The sequence below is a fragment of the Pelobates fuscus genome, chromosome 5, assembly GCF_036172605.1.
Source record: "Pelobates fuscus isolate aPelFus1 chromosome 5, aPelFus1.pri, whole genome shotgun sequence".
Lineage (NCBI taxonomy): Eukaryota > Metazoa > Chordata > Amphibia > Anura > Pelobatidae > Pelobates > Pelobates fuscus.
In genome coordinates this window covers 359,514,096-359,534,016 of record NC_086321.1, presented here as the reverse complement: position 1 = coordinate 359,534,016, position 19,921 = coordinate 359,514,096, and the positions used below count along the sequence as shown (strand labels likewise).

General features: G+C 41.4%; 1 protein-coding gene across 1 annotated transcript in view; it reads left to right on the top strand.

Moving 5' to 3' along the window:
* The window catches only part of LOC134612288 (uncharacterized), a 44,624-nt gene extending 29,160 nt beyond the window's left edge, over positions 1-15,464 (top strand). Inside the window, exons 5-8 of the mRNA XM_063456627.1 lie at positions 1,554-1,838; positions 10,358-10,393; positions 12,186-12,277; positions 15,219-15,464. Coding sequence (XP_063312697.1) covers positions 1,554-1,838; positions 10,358-10,393; positions 12,186-12,277; positions 15,219-15,353 — 548 coding nt within the window. The 3' untranslated portion in view covers positions 15,354-15,464. The remainder of the gene's footprint in view (positions 1-1,553; positions 1,839-10,357; positions 10,394-12,185; positions 12,278-15,218) is intronic.
* The last annotated feature ends 4,457 nt before the right edge of the window (positions 15,465-19,921 follow it).

Sequence of the window (19,921 nt, the reverse complement as noted above, 5' to 3'; positions counted from 1 at the left end):
AAGGGGGTCTGCCTTGGCGTTGGCGGGCGGGCATTCCCTCCGATGGCCATTGGAGTAACTTAATAGGGATTTAGGAGAGAGCACAGGTAACTTTTTCTTTGGTTTTTGCTGTATGTATTGGGGCTTATGTGTACTGTGGTCGTTGCTGCCGCCCAGGAGTGATGGGAGTGAGCGTAGGACTTGTTTTTTTTTATTAGTGTTCCTTTAAGTGTTCATTTATTGTGCAGTTTGGCTTCATGTTTATAATTCGGTTTATTTACACATGGGTGGTTTGCTTATTCCTGGGTCTTCTATTTATCTATCTATCTTCTGATCTATGGAGCAGTTATCTTTGCCACATTGTTACCTCTGGAGGATATATTTACGCTACTCAATGTCCTTGTTACAAACACTATTGCAGCTGTTTCTCTGATAGGTGTTGAACGTTTATCCATACACAATTTTGTGACCAAGTGATATATTAGGTCATTCGTAGCACTACTCTAGTAGCTGTGTGGATTGTCTTAATCAATTATCATTTTATATATGTTTTACCTTTCATCTTGCTGTTTTAGCATAGATTGTGTTTGTATATCTCAAATAAAAGTTAAAGGGTCACTATAGGTACCCATACCACTTCAGCTCATTGAAGTGATCTGGGTGCAATGTCCCAGGTCCCTAAACCCTGCTTTAATAAACTGCAATAATTACCTTTGAGGGTTAACTCCACCTCTAGTGGCTGTCTACCAGAAAGCCACTAAATGGACTTCCGGGGCCCCTAACTTTTGGTCACCTAACTGACACTGGACATCCTCACGCTATGCATGAGGACATCCAGCGTCACCCAAACCCTAAGCACTAAGGCGAGTGCAGACATCGTCACGCATGCACATTAGGTCTCTCCCGCCACCTGACATTGACGGGGGAGAAGCAGAGAAGTAGCTCCATCCAGCGCTGTGACACATTGGCGTTGGAACAAGGTAAGTGACAGAAGGCGTTTCTAACCCCTTCTGTACCGTGGGGGGTGTTTTCCTGGTACTATAGTTTCTCTTTAAGTTTTAACCCTATCCCTTATGTTGGTTTATCTCCTGCAATGTATTTCCTGTGTGAGAGGTTGTCAGTGGGCAGATGGGAAGTGATCCCTTCCTCTTCCTGTCCAGCCATTTCCTGGCTTGCAGTTTGTTAGTGGAGCCAAGACCAGCAGTCTCTGGATGTCCAGAACCAGAGCTGGTTGGATTAGTAGCATTTTTAGGCAGACCGTCGCCCCTTTCACGGATGAGACTACTGATAAACAGCAGTGATAAAGAAGCTTTATAAACAGCAATTAAACTCCTAAATAGCAGAGAATTGAGTAGTGAGACTGCAGGGGCACGATCTATACACCAAAACTGCTTCATTAAGCTAAAGTTGTTTTGGTGCTTATTTTGTCCTTTTAATATCTGCTCTTACACCTTTCTTACATTGTCCTATACATTATTATTGCAGGGTGTTCGAAATGTACATAAATACAATTATAAAATAAAAATTATTATTACCAGCAAAACTTTTTTTTATTTAATCTGTTTTCTTGTCAGCTGCCCATTGCACAATAACCATACAGGAATATACAGATGTCCATGTCATATGTACTAATGTACCCGGACTGAAAATGGCAAAAGCAACCTGGAACATGACTAAACTTATTCATTGTACGACTGATAAACCTGGGGAAAATGAGAACGGAACGTTTACTTATTCCAACAATACTTTAACTCTAAAACTCAAAAATGTCACTAAACCAGGCAACTATGGCTTGATGATCGAGATAAACAGAGACTCAATAAAAACCTCAGATTGTAATGAGGACCTGGATGTGACAGGTGAGTGAAAGATCTGGACTGTTTATTCTCATTAGTGTTTAATCTGTATGCATGGGAGGTACAGAGATATTTTGGGAAGAATAAGATACCTGCATGAGTGACAGATAAGCATCGGTGAGACATGGGAAGGACAAGGGATGGGAAGGATTGAAAAGTCTAATGATAGAGTGGAACGACCAATCTCTTGCCAGACAGTTTCCTTGTGTGCTGTAAAGAGAGAGATGGCATGTCAATAGATTAAAAGGGGAGAGAGAGAACACAGAATATATGCTGATAATGAGGAAAACATTATCTGGGTAACGGGGTGTATTGTATAGTGTGATGGCAAAAAAAATAACCTTGGGCGATACAACAATTTTAAAATAGAGAGAAATTAACTAAATGCTTAGAGAGGAAAAGACGGCAGAGAACGGAATGTGATCTGTAAGAAGGAAGAGCTGAGTGGAGGAGAGATAATAAAAAGTCAGAAAAAGCATAAAGTCTAGTAAGAAGAAAAATGGATAGTGAAATGATAAGCATTGTGGCTGTGGGGGCCAAAGTAACACTCCAAACCCCTAAACCACTTTAGCTTGAAATAAACATGTTTACCAAATGCCTAGCTTGATTGAGCCTGCAAAACTAAATATACACAGGACATTCTTTGCTGGTATATTATAGTTTATTATCTATATTATGTTTGCTGTAAAGAGTAACATTTAGTCCTTAATAGCAGATTTTCCGTTAAATCCTGTGTTATTTTTCATGGTCGACAACTTTTAAGTTGGAATTTTCAGCTCAGATGGTAAAGAATCTGACATTAATTCCAGTCGTCTATTCCTAACTCAGGGAGAGACTGAGGCAAGTCTGTTATATTTTTTATATTATATATATATATATATATGGAAGAAACACACTCAGATAAAAACAATACTCTCTGCAGGCTGTGTGACTCAGCGATCTATCAAATACAAGAATGCTTTATTTTTACACTTTTTTTTTCTCTACAGAAACAAATTGCGTCGCCAACCCAATCTCAAGTCCAAGTAGGTTTCCTCTCCTGTTGATATTATGATTTTTTCTGTACGTTTTTCAATTTTGTTTAATATTTTTTATGTTGTAAATTGACCATTTTGACTACTATTACTTCATACGGTTAGGTGTATAAATGATGTAATCATCGATATATGCTAATATAATTATAACGCCCCCTACCAATGACATAGGTGCAGATATCAAACTAAAAAAAAAATAACCAAGTAAGCCATCATAGGTAGGAAACTCAGTAAAAGCAAAGATCACATGATCAGGTTGAGCATGGTAAATCAAAAAGCATCAGATCTCAGACTAGCAATGCTCCAAACATCTCATGCAATACGATAATTTTTTTTATTTTTGAATTCTTTTTTTTTAGCGTGCATGAAAATATAACAAGTGGGCTCGTCATGCCCCAACAGCTTTGACAAGCATACAAACAGATATTTAACAGTTGGTTGGCATGTGGAATATTCTGCACAATTTTTATATAGATTAATAGTTGATTAAACTACACTGCATAAGTATGCATAGTATGGCAGGTTAAGTATAACTGTTGCTGTAGATTAGTTACTGAGTACTAGAAAATATGATTCAATACATGCTGATGTAATCTGTAAGCATATTTAAGCATAGCATTTGTCTGAGTGTAATGATGGTCAATATAAACAGTGAGTATATTAGTACACAGGCTAGTCGTGTTTGTCTACAGAGGAGTCATAAGAGTTCAAATAGATTTGTAAATAGGAGAGAGGAAGCAGCGTAACATTGCAATAAGGCACATTTAACTATACAAAATTAGACTGGCATCCTGTAACTGCTCAAAAGTGGCAGGAGCTTCTCCCCCTGAGTGCAGCCCAGACCTTGAGAGAGAGTCCCTTTGGCAGTTCATGCTGTGGCAGTTCATGCTTATCCAACCCCCGATCTGCAGAGTGTGTGGCATGGTAGGAGTGAGTCCATCGTGTTCACTGGTAAGAGGGGTGAGTGCTCTCCCCTTGTGAGATTCCATCGTGAGGTCCTCAGCTGGATGTACTTGGATTGCTGTGTTGTCGTGTAGGTCGGCAGGAGTAGCAGCCTTGCCTATTGATGGACCGGGTGGCAGGTCCCGACTGCTCGTTGCCGCGGGAGCTGGGAATCCCCGTCTGTGGATAGGTAAGTTGGTAGCTGCGCTGTAGCGAGGGGCCCCGTTGCTTTTCCGCCGTCTGGACAGCCTCTAGGTATCAGTGTAGCTGTGATTTGGTGGTCCCTGGTTGCGCCACCATTTTAGGGTTTCCTCCCGTTTCCGCCATTTTGGTCGTGGGGAGCCCCCTCAGGCCCAAGCACTACAGGTCGCGGAGGCAGTCTCCTGGGACCGGGATGACCCCCCCGGTCCAAAGGGGGCGGGATACGGGGCCCTTACCGCTTGGCATCGGAGTTCCGAAGGGAAACCGCAGGGCAGGATAGCGAGGTAGCGCCCGTCCACCTCACTCACCGCTCGGGTAGGCCTCAGATGGAGCTGTGCTTATGTGCCTTCTCAAAACGCTTGGAATCCGAGTAGCCTCAGCTCCAGCACCTCCTTGCCCGCAGGACCGCTGCTGCTTAACTGCAGGTGAGTAGCTTATTTGCTTTTAATGAGCATAATTGTCGTGAGTCTGCAGGAGCTCAACTTGAATGCGACCTCTCAGCATGGCGGTTGGCCCCGCCCCCCAATACGATACATTTTTAACAAGCTTTATTTCATCAGCAGTGATGAGAAGGACACACATTGAGAGCTACAGACCAGGTTATCCTGGAAGCAGGCCTGGACTGGCCATCGGGCACACCGGGCAAATGCCCGGTGGGCCGCGATGGCCTTGGGGCCGAGGCCGGCAGGGATATCACAGGATCTCCCCTGCCTGTCTATGCAGGGCCGGCGCTCACACACACATCACACACAGCACTCTCACACACATCATACACAGCACTCACACACACATCACACACAGCACCCACACAGCACCCACACACACAAAACACCCACAGCACCCTCACACACATCACACAGCACCCTCACACAAATCAATCACACACAGCGCCCACACACACAGCACCTACCGCACCCTCACACACATCACACCTCACACACACATACTGCACCCCTCACATACACACAGACCCCCCCGACACACTGCACCACACACATACACAATACTTCCAAACATATTTATATAATATTCACACACACACACACACACACTATAGCCTGTATGCACACTTTGCTACATCCCCTGTACATACATTATCTACAGCTCCTAGCCACATATGCATTACATTACACCACAAACACAACACGACTAAAACCGACCTTATAACACAATACCACACCACAATCAGCTCACTCTGCACACACACAATGGCAGGCTCCAAACACATGCACAATACCGCTTACGGCACGTCCTAGTATCCTCTTGCAACTTGCTATATATGGAGATATGCTCAAAACCACAATACACCAAAGCACAAGCAAATTATGATAATTCAATAATAGCGTCATAATAACATTTAAAGGGACACTCTATCCTCTGTCTTGTTTGTTAATACTGCATTGGCTGTGCAAAGGCACTGTTTATGTTGAGCTCTAGGTACTCCTCAAGTGGTTGTCATTCAGAAACAAGAGATACTTCCTCCTTAGAGTCAGCCAATGTTTTCAGGATTGACGTTCGTTGTCCTTATGCCCAGCATGAAGACACCAAATGCTCCTGATATATATGCCTTAGTGAAATGCATCTCTACGAGCAGATTATGATTGGCACAGCAACGTGATTACCACACATGTTTAGTTTGTCTAATATCACCATTAATGATTATCTCAGTGAATCTAAATAAGCAGGAAGAAACCTTAGCATTAGAAATACATGGTTTTATTTTTAATGTTAGTTTCCCTTTATTAAAATGTATGCACTTGATATGTAGCTATGTAAACAAAAAAATGGACACAAGTGAGATTCAGTATTTTTGCTAGTTTGATCCATAATCCCAACAAGATAACATTAAATGATCACTATAGGCTCAGGAACACAAACATGTATTTCTGACCCTATAGTGTTTAACCCACCATATAGGTTGCTTGCCCCCCCCTTTAACCCCCTTATAAAAGTTTAAAACTCACCTTTTTCCAGTGCGGCGCGTTTGCCGGCACTGACTCCGTACCCTTTGTGACATCATCAAAATGGCAGATTTTAAGCCAATCAAATGCTTTCCTATAGGGAGAGCATTGGATTGGCTAAAATCGGCACATGGGCGGGGCCAAATGCAGTTTTGGCCAATCAGGACCTCCTCATAGAGATGCATTAAATCAATGCATCTCTATGAGGAAAATCCAGCATCTCCATGCAGAACGTGGGAACATTGAACGGCAGGACTGCTTACTGTGCAGCCCTAAACCAGGAAGCCCCTCCAGTGGCCATCTGAGGAGTGACCACTTGGAGGTGTCCCTAGGGGCAATGTAAACACTGCCTTTTCTTTGAAATGCAGTGTTTGCATGAAAATGCCTGAAGGGAGCTATTATACTCACTAGAACAACTGCATTAAGCTGTAGTTGTTCTGGTGACTATAGTGTCCCTTTAAATGGTTTTAGTAGTCCATGCACAATACATGCCTTGCCTCCCCCCCACCCCCATCCCCCTCAATTTGTAAGGGTTATTAATCTACTGGGATTATACTACCAGAGGGGCCAGCAGTCTACATACACATATCAGAGTCAATGGCCCCTTACTCCCATGTGGCTAGGGGTCTTCAAACACCTACTCCACTCATCTTAATACTGAGGGGACCCAAAAAGTATAATACCTGTAAAATAAAAATTCATACTTGCTTTCAAAATTCTTCTTTACTCATTAATTGTCTTTTTGCAGCCCCGCCCCCAAAAAGACCAAATTAAATTAAATAAACATAACACGGGACCAAAGTTAAATGCGCATGACAAAGGCGCATTTGACAAAGGCACATTTAAACGCCGAAACGCGCGTCGAGCTAATTTTGAGCCGATGCAATTTATTTTTCAGTTTCCCGCTTTGATTTATTAACCTTTTTCTTGTTGGGTGGTTTGTTAATTATTTTTTCCTTTTGTGTTTCGTGCAACTGTTTGCTAAGTGGACGGGGAATACCCCCATCTAGTACTTTGGGGTTGTTATTTGTATGGGGAGATAGGGAAAGGTTGAGGCTGCCTCGAAGTAGCAGTTTAATTTCTGTCTCACTGTTGTGAGCTTTGACAGTTAGTCCAGGGCAATTCTAGGACTTTGGTGTGGCACCTATGTGAGCAAAGGGTTACGGCTCTGTAACATTAGCCGGTCCCTGATATCAGAGCAATATACCTGCACAAGTCATATGCAGGAATACCAGGGAATACCAAGTGTATTTCCCTACACACATATGCTCCATACCCTCTCAGTTTATGTGCACCACTGGGTCCCTTGTATAGTGACTCCCTGAGCTACCTCTACCGCTACCAGGCACCTCTCTATATTTTTTGGTATATCGATACCCTCCCCTTTTTCCCCTCTCTCCCCTTCCTGCATTGTTTTTTCCCCCCCCACTCACTACCTACCCAGGTGTTTGTATCCTGGATATACTTGTTGCTATACGAACCAAATACGGTAATTATATTCAATTTACCCACCTCTTAGGCTTCACTACTTATTGGGAAACTAGTTGCTAATTTTTAATATACTCTAATAAAGGCTTAAACAGAAACCCCCTTCCCCCCCCCTCCCTTTTCCCCTCTCCCTCTTTCTATATGGGACACTTACAAATTGGAGGTATATTATTGAGAACGAGATTGGACTACACCCACTGAGTGGGATTGTTTTCTTTATTTCAGTTCTCATTTTTTCTTCTTGCTTTTCACTTTAGCTTACAATTAATATGTTTAACAAATGCATATCTTTATCGAGCCTCGAAAACTAAATAAACAGAACATTCTAAACTGATCAGTCACAACATTAAAACCACCTTCCGATTACAAATGTATTAAAATTTACTTTGACTTATGACTATATAATGTACACAAATAAAACTGGCATACATCTTACACATTTTAATTAAATGTAATAAGAACCAGAGAATACTATTTATAAACAATGCGTTAAACTTGGTGTTTGACATAACCAATGATAATTCTTTCTGGCTTGTTAACTGTGTAAAAAAAACAATCCTATTTTAGATGAGAATATTACATTTGATGGAACTGATTTAACTAAATTGTGCATCGATTGCCAAAATTGTTTTATTTTACTGCAGTGCCACCATATCTCTGTCATGGATCCCAATTCACCACAGTTTCTCTAACATACATCAGTAGAATTTTAAAAAATGTTCTTTTATCTTGAATGAAATGAATTTCTAGATGGTTGGAACATTGCGTGATAACTTGAAGGACATTAGTAATTTTATACCAATCTTTTCAAATAATTCTCATATTTATTTTTTTTTAACCTGGTAAATATAACTGGGTAAAAGGGTACATTAGAAAAAAAAAAAGGGAAAAGGGGGAACAATTTATCCATCCACAATTTAGGGGTCTATAGAGAAGAGAATCTTTTTATACTTGATATATACTCTATGTGATCAGTTAAATTCTAAACTAGACTCTTTTTCCCATGATAACATGAGATCTAAAGGAAGAGTAACAATATAAGTCAAAGTAAATTCTAATGCATTGTAATAGACTTTATATTGGTCAAAATGTGATTTTGTATAATCCCTTTTTATTTTATTTTATTTTTGCTGTTGTTGTTCGTTTTCCCTTTTTTTTTTTTTTTTTATTCTTTATTTTTGATGTGCACAAAATTGACAGACAGCCTTGGTACGCCACAACAGCGGTGACAAGGTATAGATCACTGCAATATTACATCATTGCAGGTTGTGACAATTATTAGTCAGGCACATTTTAATTTTAGGAGAGCATTTATCAAGCTTACAAAACTGCTGCGCTTTACTGGTAAATACATGCTATATTATCTATCATGTCATCTATGAAGCAATGTAGGTCCTAAATATGTCTGAATTAAACGTTCTGACATTGTTAAAGTAAAGCTTGGTTAGAGACACGCTTAAAAAGGACGTTTCCTACGTTTTCTACAGTTATGTCAGAGAGTTGTCTACGTTGATACGTAATGCTTAACAAGTACTAACTGACGTTTTGCTCAAATGTGGGTGCATGTTTAAGAATAAAGAAAACGTTAGTGAGACATAAGTAATCACGAGTAAGCTAATAGGTTATTAAGCAAGCAGGTGTATCAGTGTGCGGCTAGTTGTGTACAGGTTATCTGAATGCATGCTTAGTGAGTGTAATACGGGATTATACTGATACGTTGGACCAAAAGGCTTAATTGATGAACATGCTGGGTCTAAATAGTAAGCTTCGCAAAAAATATCACCCTGGCTGGTCTAATAGGTATGTACTGATACCGGCTCCAGGGGCTGACTGCAGGGCGGGCATGACACCTCGCTGGTAGGGGCAGACTGATCTGCTGTGTCTGTGTGACAGTGCGTGAGTGTCCGTCAAAGCAGGGATCCGAGCAAGGTCCGACCAGGCGTGTCGTTGCATTCTTTGTTGGCTTCTTTCAGGTCACAACCGTGTTGGATGAAGTCTGCCGCGTCTGGGCAGCCATAGGGTCGAGTCCACCGGGGTAGGTAGCCGGACGTAGACCAGGAGAGCTTGCTGCAGGGTGTCAAGTTAAGTCCCTCGCTGGGGCTGTCTCAGTGAGGTGTGAGTGCGAGGTGCGTGTGTGGTTTGCCTCGCTGTGGGAGTACCTTGCTTGACTGCTGATTTGGAAGTCGCTGGCGGGGGTAGTCGCTGTGCGGTGTTCTGACCCTCCATATTAGCAGCCATTTTCGTCTCGGCTTGGTCTCCGCCGCTGGCCTGGTTAGTTGATGGGACAGGTAAAAGACCTCCTGTTGGGCTGCGATGTAGTATAGGAAGGCTGCGATCTTCTCAAACCCCCTCAAGTTGTGACCGGAAGCCTCACTGAGTGCTGTAAGTGCGCGGCGCCCGGGCCCCCAAGCGGGGTGGTAGTGTTGTTGGGCCTTGGTTGCGTAGCCTTTGGGTGAGGACCGGGATCACCCCCACCGGTCCATAGGGGGGGGGGACAGGGCCGGGTCCACCCGGGTCTGGGCCTCTGGCTGGGCGCCGTTAGGCAGGATAGTGTGGCAGCGGCCGTCTGCCCCCCTCACCGCCGGAGTAGGCCTCGATTGGGTGCCCTCTCCTCCAGGGGACTGCAGCACGATAAGCCAGCCTCACCCTGGATGCAGTGTCCGTTTAGCTCCGTGGACCGCTGCTGGTGGTTGGTTCTGGAGCTGGAAATCATAGTTTCAAAGCTTAGAGTTTGATGGCTTGCAGGAGCTCTGCGTGCATGCTGCCATCCAGCTCGGCGGTCCGGTCCCGCCCCCTCACCCCCCCCCCCCCATTTTTTTACAGTCGACAACATTTTAAGTTGGAATTTTCAGCTCATGAGTTGTTGTTTTATTTTAATTTTTTTTTTTTTTTATAGGTAAGTCTGACACCCAAAGCGATAATCCAAACAATCGTAAGTGTTATGGTCTGCACAGAATCTCTTCCCTTCAAGCAAGATAAATCACTAAAAATCGTATCACAGACTTTTATGTTGGTCAAAATGTGATATTTTATAGTCCCCTTTTTATATATACTGGCAATGCTGTAAGGAGGTCTCACATAATCCAAAATATTTTCAACAAGTTTTATTCCATCAACAGTGTTGACAAAGATAGATATGACTCATATGAGCCAGTGACAAGGCTATGTGTATGTAAAAAGTACTTCATTGTAGACTGTAGAATACATACAACCATAAACCAATAACAAAACTATTAAGAATAAAAAAGTCACACAAAACAGAAATCCCTGAAAAAATTAAAAACTGTAGCACCAATTCCAATTACCAATATTATTAATATTGTTAGGCAAGTCTTAAGACCAGCTGCCACATGGCTTACCTCTTGTGAAGAGGGTTAAGTATTTGCCAAATAGTACTGGTTATTAGCATGTGTTTGCAAAAAAGCCCACATAATTTATTAAAGCGTTTGGTCCCAATTTTCTTAAAATCTGGCCAAAATGTGATGTTTTGTAAACAGACCCTTAATATTATATGCACTTGCTGACAAAGGCTTCTAATTATTGCAAATGGCTCTCACACTGATCACTCAGCAATCTAGGGACAGGGTTAGTGTTAGCTATGGCTGGGGTTGGTTAGGGCTGTTCTTCCCCAAAAATGACACGGGCCTTGTAAATCACTCTTTAATCGTTTGCATTTTTTTTTTATATTTTACAATCTTTATTTTGCATGATACAATCTGCAGATATAAATTCTGAAATTGGGAGGTATTTAATGTGTCCCTCTAACAGGCCAACACAATTTCAGTATAACTCTAGTCAGGTGATGTATCTGAATCCAAAGTGGGTTTAGTCCTGCACTAGCCCACATCATGAGTGTAGTATTCATAGTGAAAATGTAATGTTCTTGTATGTGGGAAAATAACAATAAATTAATAGTTAAATATAACCAAAGGTTTTCTGTCTAAAGAGACACTATAGTCACCTGAACAACATGCAGGCTTTTTCTTTTATCAGAGAAAATACAGTGTTTACCTTAGAGCCTAGGAACACCTCCAGTGGCAGTCACTCAGACGGTGCTGCCTGATGTTCTTGTCCTAAATTACATTTTACATACTTACATAGTTACATAGCTGAAAAGAGACTTGCGTCCATCAAGTTCAGCCTCACATTTGTTTTTGCTGTTGATCCAAAAGAAGGCAAAAAAACCCAGTTTGAAGCACTTCCAATTTTGCAACAAACTAGGGAAAAAAATTCCTTCTTGACCCCAGAATGGCAGTCAGATTTATCCTTGGATCAAGCAGCTATTACCCTACATTGAAAAACTATATCCTTGAATATTCTATTTTTGCAAGTATGCATCTAGTTGCTGTTTGAACATCTGTATGGACTCTGATAAAACCACTTCTTCAGGCAGAGAATTCCACATCCTTATTGTTCTTACAGTAAAAAAACCTTTCCTTTGCCTTAGACAAAATCTTCTTTCTTCCAGTCTAAACGCATGACCTCGTGTCCTATGTTTTAGTTGCATACATACCGTAATCTCTAGTACGTCACCTACGATTTTTCACACCATGTTACATGTTGATTTCCGATTAAATCTACCACTTTCACTTTTTATACATAATTCCTCTCCAAATCTCTTCCATGTGGGTTGCGGGTGAGGGAGGGGTTATTGATGACTAATGATAGAAGATCTATCTAACATAGCATTTTACTTAATATTTGTTAATCTGATTATCACGCAGGGGGGCGTAGTTGGCAATTACCGCTGGGTATCTTCGTGGCTGTGCTCTTAGGCGGTTTTGCAGTTTATGCCTTGTGGAGACATAAACAAAAGGTGAGTGCACGGAACAGGAGCCAGGCATCCTTGGCAAATGCTGTGATAGAGCGCATTCAATAGTGCCTTTCTTTTTATTTATGTTATTAAAAACCTATCTTGGTAATAAAAGGAGATAAAGGAAGACTATGGTCACATTTTAAAAAAGAAGCTGGTGACATAGTATTAAGAGATTTCCCGTTCATTCCACCATTCATATGCTGAGGAAGGACAGAATTTAGGCGTCTTTAGTAAATTTGTGTTAAATTCGCTACAATTTGGGGTTTATTGATAATGAGGGGAGACATGGTGCTAGAACACCCAAAAACTGAGGGAATAAAGAAGTGGAGAAACCACTCAAGAAGAAGAGATCAAGAAGATACATTGCAAATATACATGTTGTAGAAATTGCCATTTTATCTAAGGTTGTCCCTGCTTGGCAACATGGAAAGTCTTGGAGCCAAATGTTACCATAGAAACCAACTTTACGATGCACACCAGTTTTGTTCTAGCTTCCCCTGCCAGGAATATGGAATATATGTTATACACAGTCTGTTTCAGTACATTCTAAGACAGGGGTGCTTAAAAGGTAGGTCCCCATATGTTTTAAAACGACAAATTGCACGATGCCTTGCCATGCTAAAGGCATGCAAAGACATGTAAAAGGATGATGGGAGTTGTAGTTCTACAACATCTGGTGATCTACCTTTTGGGCAACCTGTTCTAAGAGTTGTAATAATCAGTAGACTAAGCACTCAATGCAACAGGAATAGAAGTATGTTATCTAAGTGGTGATCCAATTCCTTTTCGTTAAATTTTTTGGTTGATTAGTAGCAGAGTGTGTGTGTGTGTTTGCACAGCAATGTGAGTAGATATGGGGCGGGCTTTCACAGATCAGGCTCTCTCCGACTGATAAAACCAGAATACAATAGTGACCACCTCTAACTACCAACACACGGGTTAATACGAAAAACCGAAATGAACATACACATAAAAAAAAATAAAAAAAAAATTGTGGTGTTCTGGTAGTGTTTAGTGTTTTAAGTGATTATAGATTATGAAGATTATTTAATATTCCATCTACTGAGATGTGTGGTACTACTCTGTGGCCATTATTAGTTTGTGAAGACCCCTAAAAGAGTAAGCCTTTTTTATATTCCTCTCACCGTTTTATTATATTGGTGTTTTATCATTAAAAGAGGAACACATACATTAGTTTGTATTTTGCACACTTTTTACACCACACAATTTTGTCTCTCAGACTGAATCCAGCGATCTCAGAGGCCTACAGCAAGATCCACCGGGCAGGAGGTAGGTAGGGAGAATTTAACAAGCAGAGCAGGCACCCTTATCAGGAATCCAGCTAAGGACAGGTACCTATTATGCCTAATGAGAAATCCAGCCAGCTGTTATCATAACCACTATAGTACTCTGTAGTAGTAATAATGCAAAGAGTGTTTGTTTTAATGGTTTATAGATGAGTGAAAACTGGATTCGTGGATGGATGGATCAATGGGTTCGTGATAAAAATAAAGCCTAATGTATTACTGTTATTAGACATTAAATGATGTTCCTTTGTGCTTCAGAAGGCTTTTAAGTGAAGTACCATTAATGCCAAACTCTCACATAACGAATTTGGAAGGATGAAGGTCTATTACAAGAACATTCCAAGCACCATAGCCACTAGAGCGGTGTAAAGTAGTTATGGTGCCTAGAGTCCGCTTCCAGAGTAATTTGTCAAAAAATTTTTAGAACAGTTTAGAATATCTGCCTCCTAGTGTAGGATCTAACTCAGGACTAAGTTTATTGGCTTAGAGGTCAGTTGATGCTCTCAGCCAGTAAATGTGGCCATGCGTGGCCTGTTTCACTCAGAAGAGCTAACTGGATTCTTTTGCAAGTAAAATCTGGATGCAGGGCTACAGCCACAGCTGCTGTACAAGACCACTGGTGGAACTTAAAGAGTGCGACCGGGCCCCAGTGATGATCTCAGAGCTGGAAGGAAGCCGTCACTTCCTCCCAGCTAACAGAGCACGCGTGGGAGCCGGGAGGAGACCGCCGGGGAGGAGAGGAGGGAGTCAGAGTGGGAGCTCTGACTCTATCAGCATGAAGCAACCACTGGACCCCAGAGAAGTCACCCTCCTGCACCTAAAAAGTAGGAAACAGGAGAGTGACTAAATTTTTTTTTAACAGTTTGTGTGTGTGTAAATGTTTGAATCAGTATATCTGTGTATGTGTGTATGTCTGTGTGTATGTCTGTATGTGTGTGTATGTGTGTGTGTGTATGTATGTGGGTGTATGTCTGTGTGTGTGTCTATGTGTCTGTGTGTGTGTCTGTATGTCGGTCTGTATGTGTATCTGTTTGTCTGCATGTGTGTCAGTGTGTGCCCCTATGTATTTGTATGTGTGTCACTGTTTATATCTGTATGAGTGTCATTCTGTGTGTGTGAATCTGCATGTGTGTCTGTCTGCATGTGTGTCTGTGTATCCGCATGTGTATCCGTGTGTGTGTGTTTATCTGTAGAAGTGTCATTCTGTGTATCTGAATGTGTGTCATTCTGTGTGTCTGTGTATTAGCATGTGTGTCCATGTATGTATCTGTATGTGCTATACAAATGGAGTAGCAGGGGAAGATATATGGGGGGGGCCCAGGGCACTTTTCGCAGCAGGGCCCTGTGGTTTCTAGTTACGCCTCTGGACAAGATCCACCATAACCATTACATTGGGCCACCATAACTGCTATAGTCGGCTGTAACAGCACGCATACAGTTTAATTATTGATTAAGACCCAGAATCCCCTTTTTCTAAAAGTGTTTTCACTTCATCATAATGTCCTTTAAATGTTGGGAAAAAAATAATTATAAAATGGCTTTTTGTTCAATTGTTTTAACTTGTAATATTGCTATTTTTCCATTAACTTGTTAGATGACGAATGAGAGTAATGAATGTGTTTTTCATTTTTTAGAGATCTAAGAAGTTACTTCGGGCTCAGTTTAGTGAAATTCTACAATCGATGCAATTACTGATTAATAACCAACAGAAGGAGGCAAGCTGCCCAAATTGCCAGTGTTGTGTAGACCTAGAGAAGCCAATGTTATGAAGCAATTACGTAACGAAAAACCCTGTGAGTTACTGCAATGGATGCTGAACATTACACATGGACCCAAAATTCTGAAGCCAATGGAAGGGTTTTTTTTTGTGTGTTTTTTTTTTTTTTAAATGTTTTGTTCAAATGAAAATTTGCTGAGGATATGCAAAGAGATATATAAACGGTCTGTAATATTATTAGTTTTTTTCACAAAAAGATTTAATTTCAGTCTTTTAAAACATTTTTTAAAAGTAATTTTTCAAGTTAATTTACAATTTCATGTGTTACCCTTTCGTTTTTAATCCAGAGAGCACGGCTCTTTTTTTTTTTTTAATTCTTTATTTTTGAGTGCATGGAAATACAGGACAGCTTACCCTGCCACGATAGCGGTCGTAAGCATGAACATATCACAATGTTATTACAAAGGTGACAATTGAGCGATGCACATTTTTATATTAAGGTAGAAAATTAAACACGTGGTAACAGTTGTTGCTCAGTACGGGTAACTTTTGTAGCTTAATCCGCGCTATATTGCCAGTTAGGTGAAATATAGAGATCATCCGTAAAGAGAGCAGAAGAACAGGCGACAATGCTGATCAGTGCTAAGCTAGCTAAATTAGTTATATCAGTACACCTGCCTTATGGTAGTGCGCTTTGCTGTGTAATCATTGCTGGCTATTATAATAGGTTGCGGGGAGACTCAAACTTTGAACTACGCGTCAGGGTCATGTATTCCGCTCTGAGGGGTAGTCTTTACTTCCAATAGACGGTGTTGGGTTTTTGTGTAAATCGGACTAGAGTATCAGCGTTCTGTGTACTATGGGTCAATGGCTATAGTAGTGATTGCGTACGTCTGTGCCGTGTAAGCAGTCGTGTGTAGGTCTTGTCATCTACGCTGCTGCTTTACATAAGTAGTTGTGTGTCATTTTGCTGTTCCCTCGCGTGTCACCCCGTGGGTCCTCTTAACCGACGGGGGTGGGGGGTGGGGTGGGGGGGGGGTGGGGGGGGTGGGGGGGGTGGGGGGGGGGGGGGGTCTGAGTGTGTCATGCTGTGGTATCTAATAGTAGTGGGAGCGGAGAGGTGTCCGTGTGTGCGGTCGCCATGGTAAGGTAGAACATGTTCCGACTGATCGGTAGAGATAACAAAAACAATATAAGTTTGACTGGTAAATGGCTAGATAGATGGTAAGTCAAAATGGTAAGTCAAGATGCCAAGGAGTTGTGGCTAAATAATAAATTGTGCACTGTCCCAGTAGAATCAGGAAACGGTTCGTGGGTCATTCCGGGTCTCTAGGTGCCGGCTCCTTCAGAGGGTTCCTGCCTGGGTCGTTGCGGCACAAAAGTTGTTACCCGTTCAGGGTCCCAGCTGTGTGGAAGCCTTGTGGTCGTCTGGGGCGCTGTGCGGTGCATGGTGTCCTGGGGTAGACCCAAAGCATGAAGTAAGTCCCGTGCTCCCTGGAGGTCGTGTACCACGTGTTTGTCTTCGCCCCTCTGGATGAGAAGGGAGCGGTCGGGGCGCCATCTGTATGGTATGTCCCTTTGTCTGAGAAGTGTGGTGAAGGGTTTTAACGACCCTCTCCAGGCCAAAGTGCCACCCGTGAGATCCACAAAGAAAGACAAGGCGTGGCCCTCAAATATGAGTTGTGCCCGGTCTCTAGCCGCTGCCAGGGTTGCGGCCCTGTCCTTTCTGTGCTGAAAGCGAATTATTAGGTCGCGAGAGGCTGTTGCTGGGGCTCTGGCCGGTTTCGGGACCCTGAATGTGCCGTCGAGTTGGATGGCTTTGGCTGCTTTTGGTGAGAGTAATTCTGCCAGTAGCCTGCGTACGTAGTGCGGTAGCTCCTCGGCAGGTATGTCGTCGGGTAGTCCCCTTACTTTTATGTTAGCTGCTCGGCGCTCGGCCTCTACAGCGGCGAACCTCCGTTCGAATTCTGCATTTCTTTGTTGAAGGTTCGCAATCTCCGTCTAAGGATTAAAGGGTCACTATAGGCACCCATACCACTTCAGCTCATTGAAGTGGTCTGGGTGCAATGTCCCAGGTCCATAAACCCTGCTTTAATAAACTGCAATAATTACCTTTGAGGGTTAACTCCTCCTCTAGTGGCTGTCTACCAGAAATCCATTTGTTTATGAACCCTAGTCACACCTCCCTGCATGTGACTTGCACAGCCTTCCATAAACACTTCCTGTAAAGAGAGCCCTATTTAGGCTTTCTTTATTGCAAGTTCTGTTTAATTAAGATGTTCTTATCCCCTGCTATGTTAATAGCTTGCTAGACCCTGCAAGAGCCTCCTGTATGTGATTAAAGTTCAATTTAGAGATTGAGATGCAATTATTTAAGGTAAATTACATCTGCTTGAAAGTGAAACCAGTTTTTTGTTTCATGCAGGCTCTGTCAATCATAGCCAGGGGAGGTGTGGCTAGGGCTGCATAAACAGAAACAAAGTGATTTAACTCCTAAATGACAGTGAATTGAGCAGTGAAATTGCAGGGGAATTATGTATACACTAAAACGGCTTTATTTAGCTAAAGTAATTTAGGTGACTATAGTGTTCCTTTAATAATTGACACTGGAATAGCAACATATATAAAAATATATTTTAGCAATTTTTTTATTTTTTATTTTATTTTATGGTTGTTTAAAAGCATTGATGGTCAGTCTGGGACTGAATAGTTTTGATTTTATTGAATGTTGAAATATTTTTATAAATTTACAATAAAATGTATGAATATATGTATATGAAATATTGTATGTGATGTTAAAAAAATATATATTGTCTATAATTTTTTTTACAAGGTTTTGGGGGTGGGGGAATAAATAAATTTTTCAGAAAGTTACAACGAATTATTAAGCTGGTTATATATGTTTGTTTGTTTTTCTCCTCAATATCTAGTGTCTTTGATGTGCATCTTTAATCATGCAGCCAAGTGCAACTGGGAGAAAAGTCAGAATTTATTAAAGATTTAACTCTGTCAGCCTATCCAAAATCCAGATTAAGGAACAAAACAGACACACAAAAAAAAGTTTACATTTTACAAGGTTTACAAATTGTACACGGTACTGTACTAATGTTAACATGGGAGAATAACATGCTTACTGCTTAAAGGGTCACTCCAGACCCTTTAACAACTTTAGCTGGCTGAAAAACTTTGTGTGAAAAGTGTGTCCTCATTTTTTCATTTTGCAAAAAAAGAAGATTTCAACAGAAATTGACACTTTTATAAAGTAACCTGGTTACACCCCCTTGACTTTCAAGCAGACAACATGTAATGTTACTTCCTGGTTTCGTTAGTTCAATGCAGCTGACCTCAAGAGACAGAGCACCTGACTCACAAAGTATTGGGAAGTCTGGGATTGGACAGCCAGCAGACAAGAGATCTGCAGGTTTTGCTAGCTGACTTTAGGTATACCCCTATTGATAGAATAAAAAAAACGTTTTAATTTGGGGTATATTTACTAAACAGTGATTTAAAAAAAAATAGTTTGTAACTCACAACAGGGCTCAAAATTTCCACTATCCCACTAGCCTATGGTAAGTGAAAATGCATTCTTGTTGAGTAACTCACCTGTGATGAGCGAACTATGGACCCTCCAAGCTTGCAGTGCCCAGTAACGTTTAGGCCCAGCTTACAGAGAAGAATTTTACATTTAAAATTGAGCAGTGAGACTGCACGGGCATGATTTATATACTAAAACTGCTCCATTAAGCTAAAGTTGTTTTGATGCTTATAATATCTATTTAAGGCAGTATGGGGCAGATATTTTAAAGGGGAAGGTTGGGTACACTCAAACCCTCCTCCACCATAACTTTATCCACATCCCTACTGGTTATTATGGCGATTCCGAGTATCAGTTTGGATGTATAGAATGGGAGACTGCTATGACGTTCCTCAGGATAAAAGGGAACCTCTGGGATCCCCCAATTCATTGGATTAGTCCATATCTCTCATCACACCCCTGGCACAATGTTAGAGTACGAAACAAAATAATCAGTGTGAATGGCTAGAATTCAATACTGACAAAACTGGAAGCACAATGGCTTCCCTGAAAGGTCAGTACAGGAGGTTAAAGGTCAATTAATTGCAGTCTTAGGAAGCAATGCTCATTGACTTTCATACAGCATGTCCGAGGAGCCACATGTGTCGGGCATGAGGCTTCCCAAGTGACAAGTCATTAATTCCAGATCCTTGCACAGAACAGGCGTAACTGTCCCTCCTGTCGCACATTTATTTGTTCACCATTTTCCTCCATAACAAGTCCATTTACATAAAATACAGGCAATTATCGAGCTAATTCTTAAAAACATGCATTCTGAATGCCACCAGTTAAAGCTGTGTCAATCCAGGTCGTTTCACAGGTCAGAATAAAAATTCAAAGTCACTTCATCAGAATTTTTTTTTCTTCTTAATATCCATTAGTAGTTTCGTTCACGGCTCAGAAACCCTGACTTCTGAATAACGAAAAAAATTGCAAATGGAACCAAGAGAAACAAAACATTCTACTGTTATATGATAGGATATATGAAAAAAGAGATAAGGGGTGCGCCACATAAAATTGAACAGATAGTACTGAAGATTCTCGTC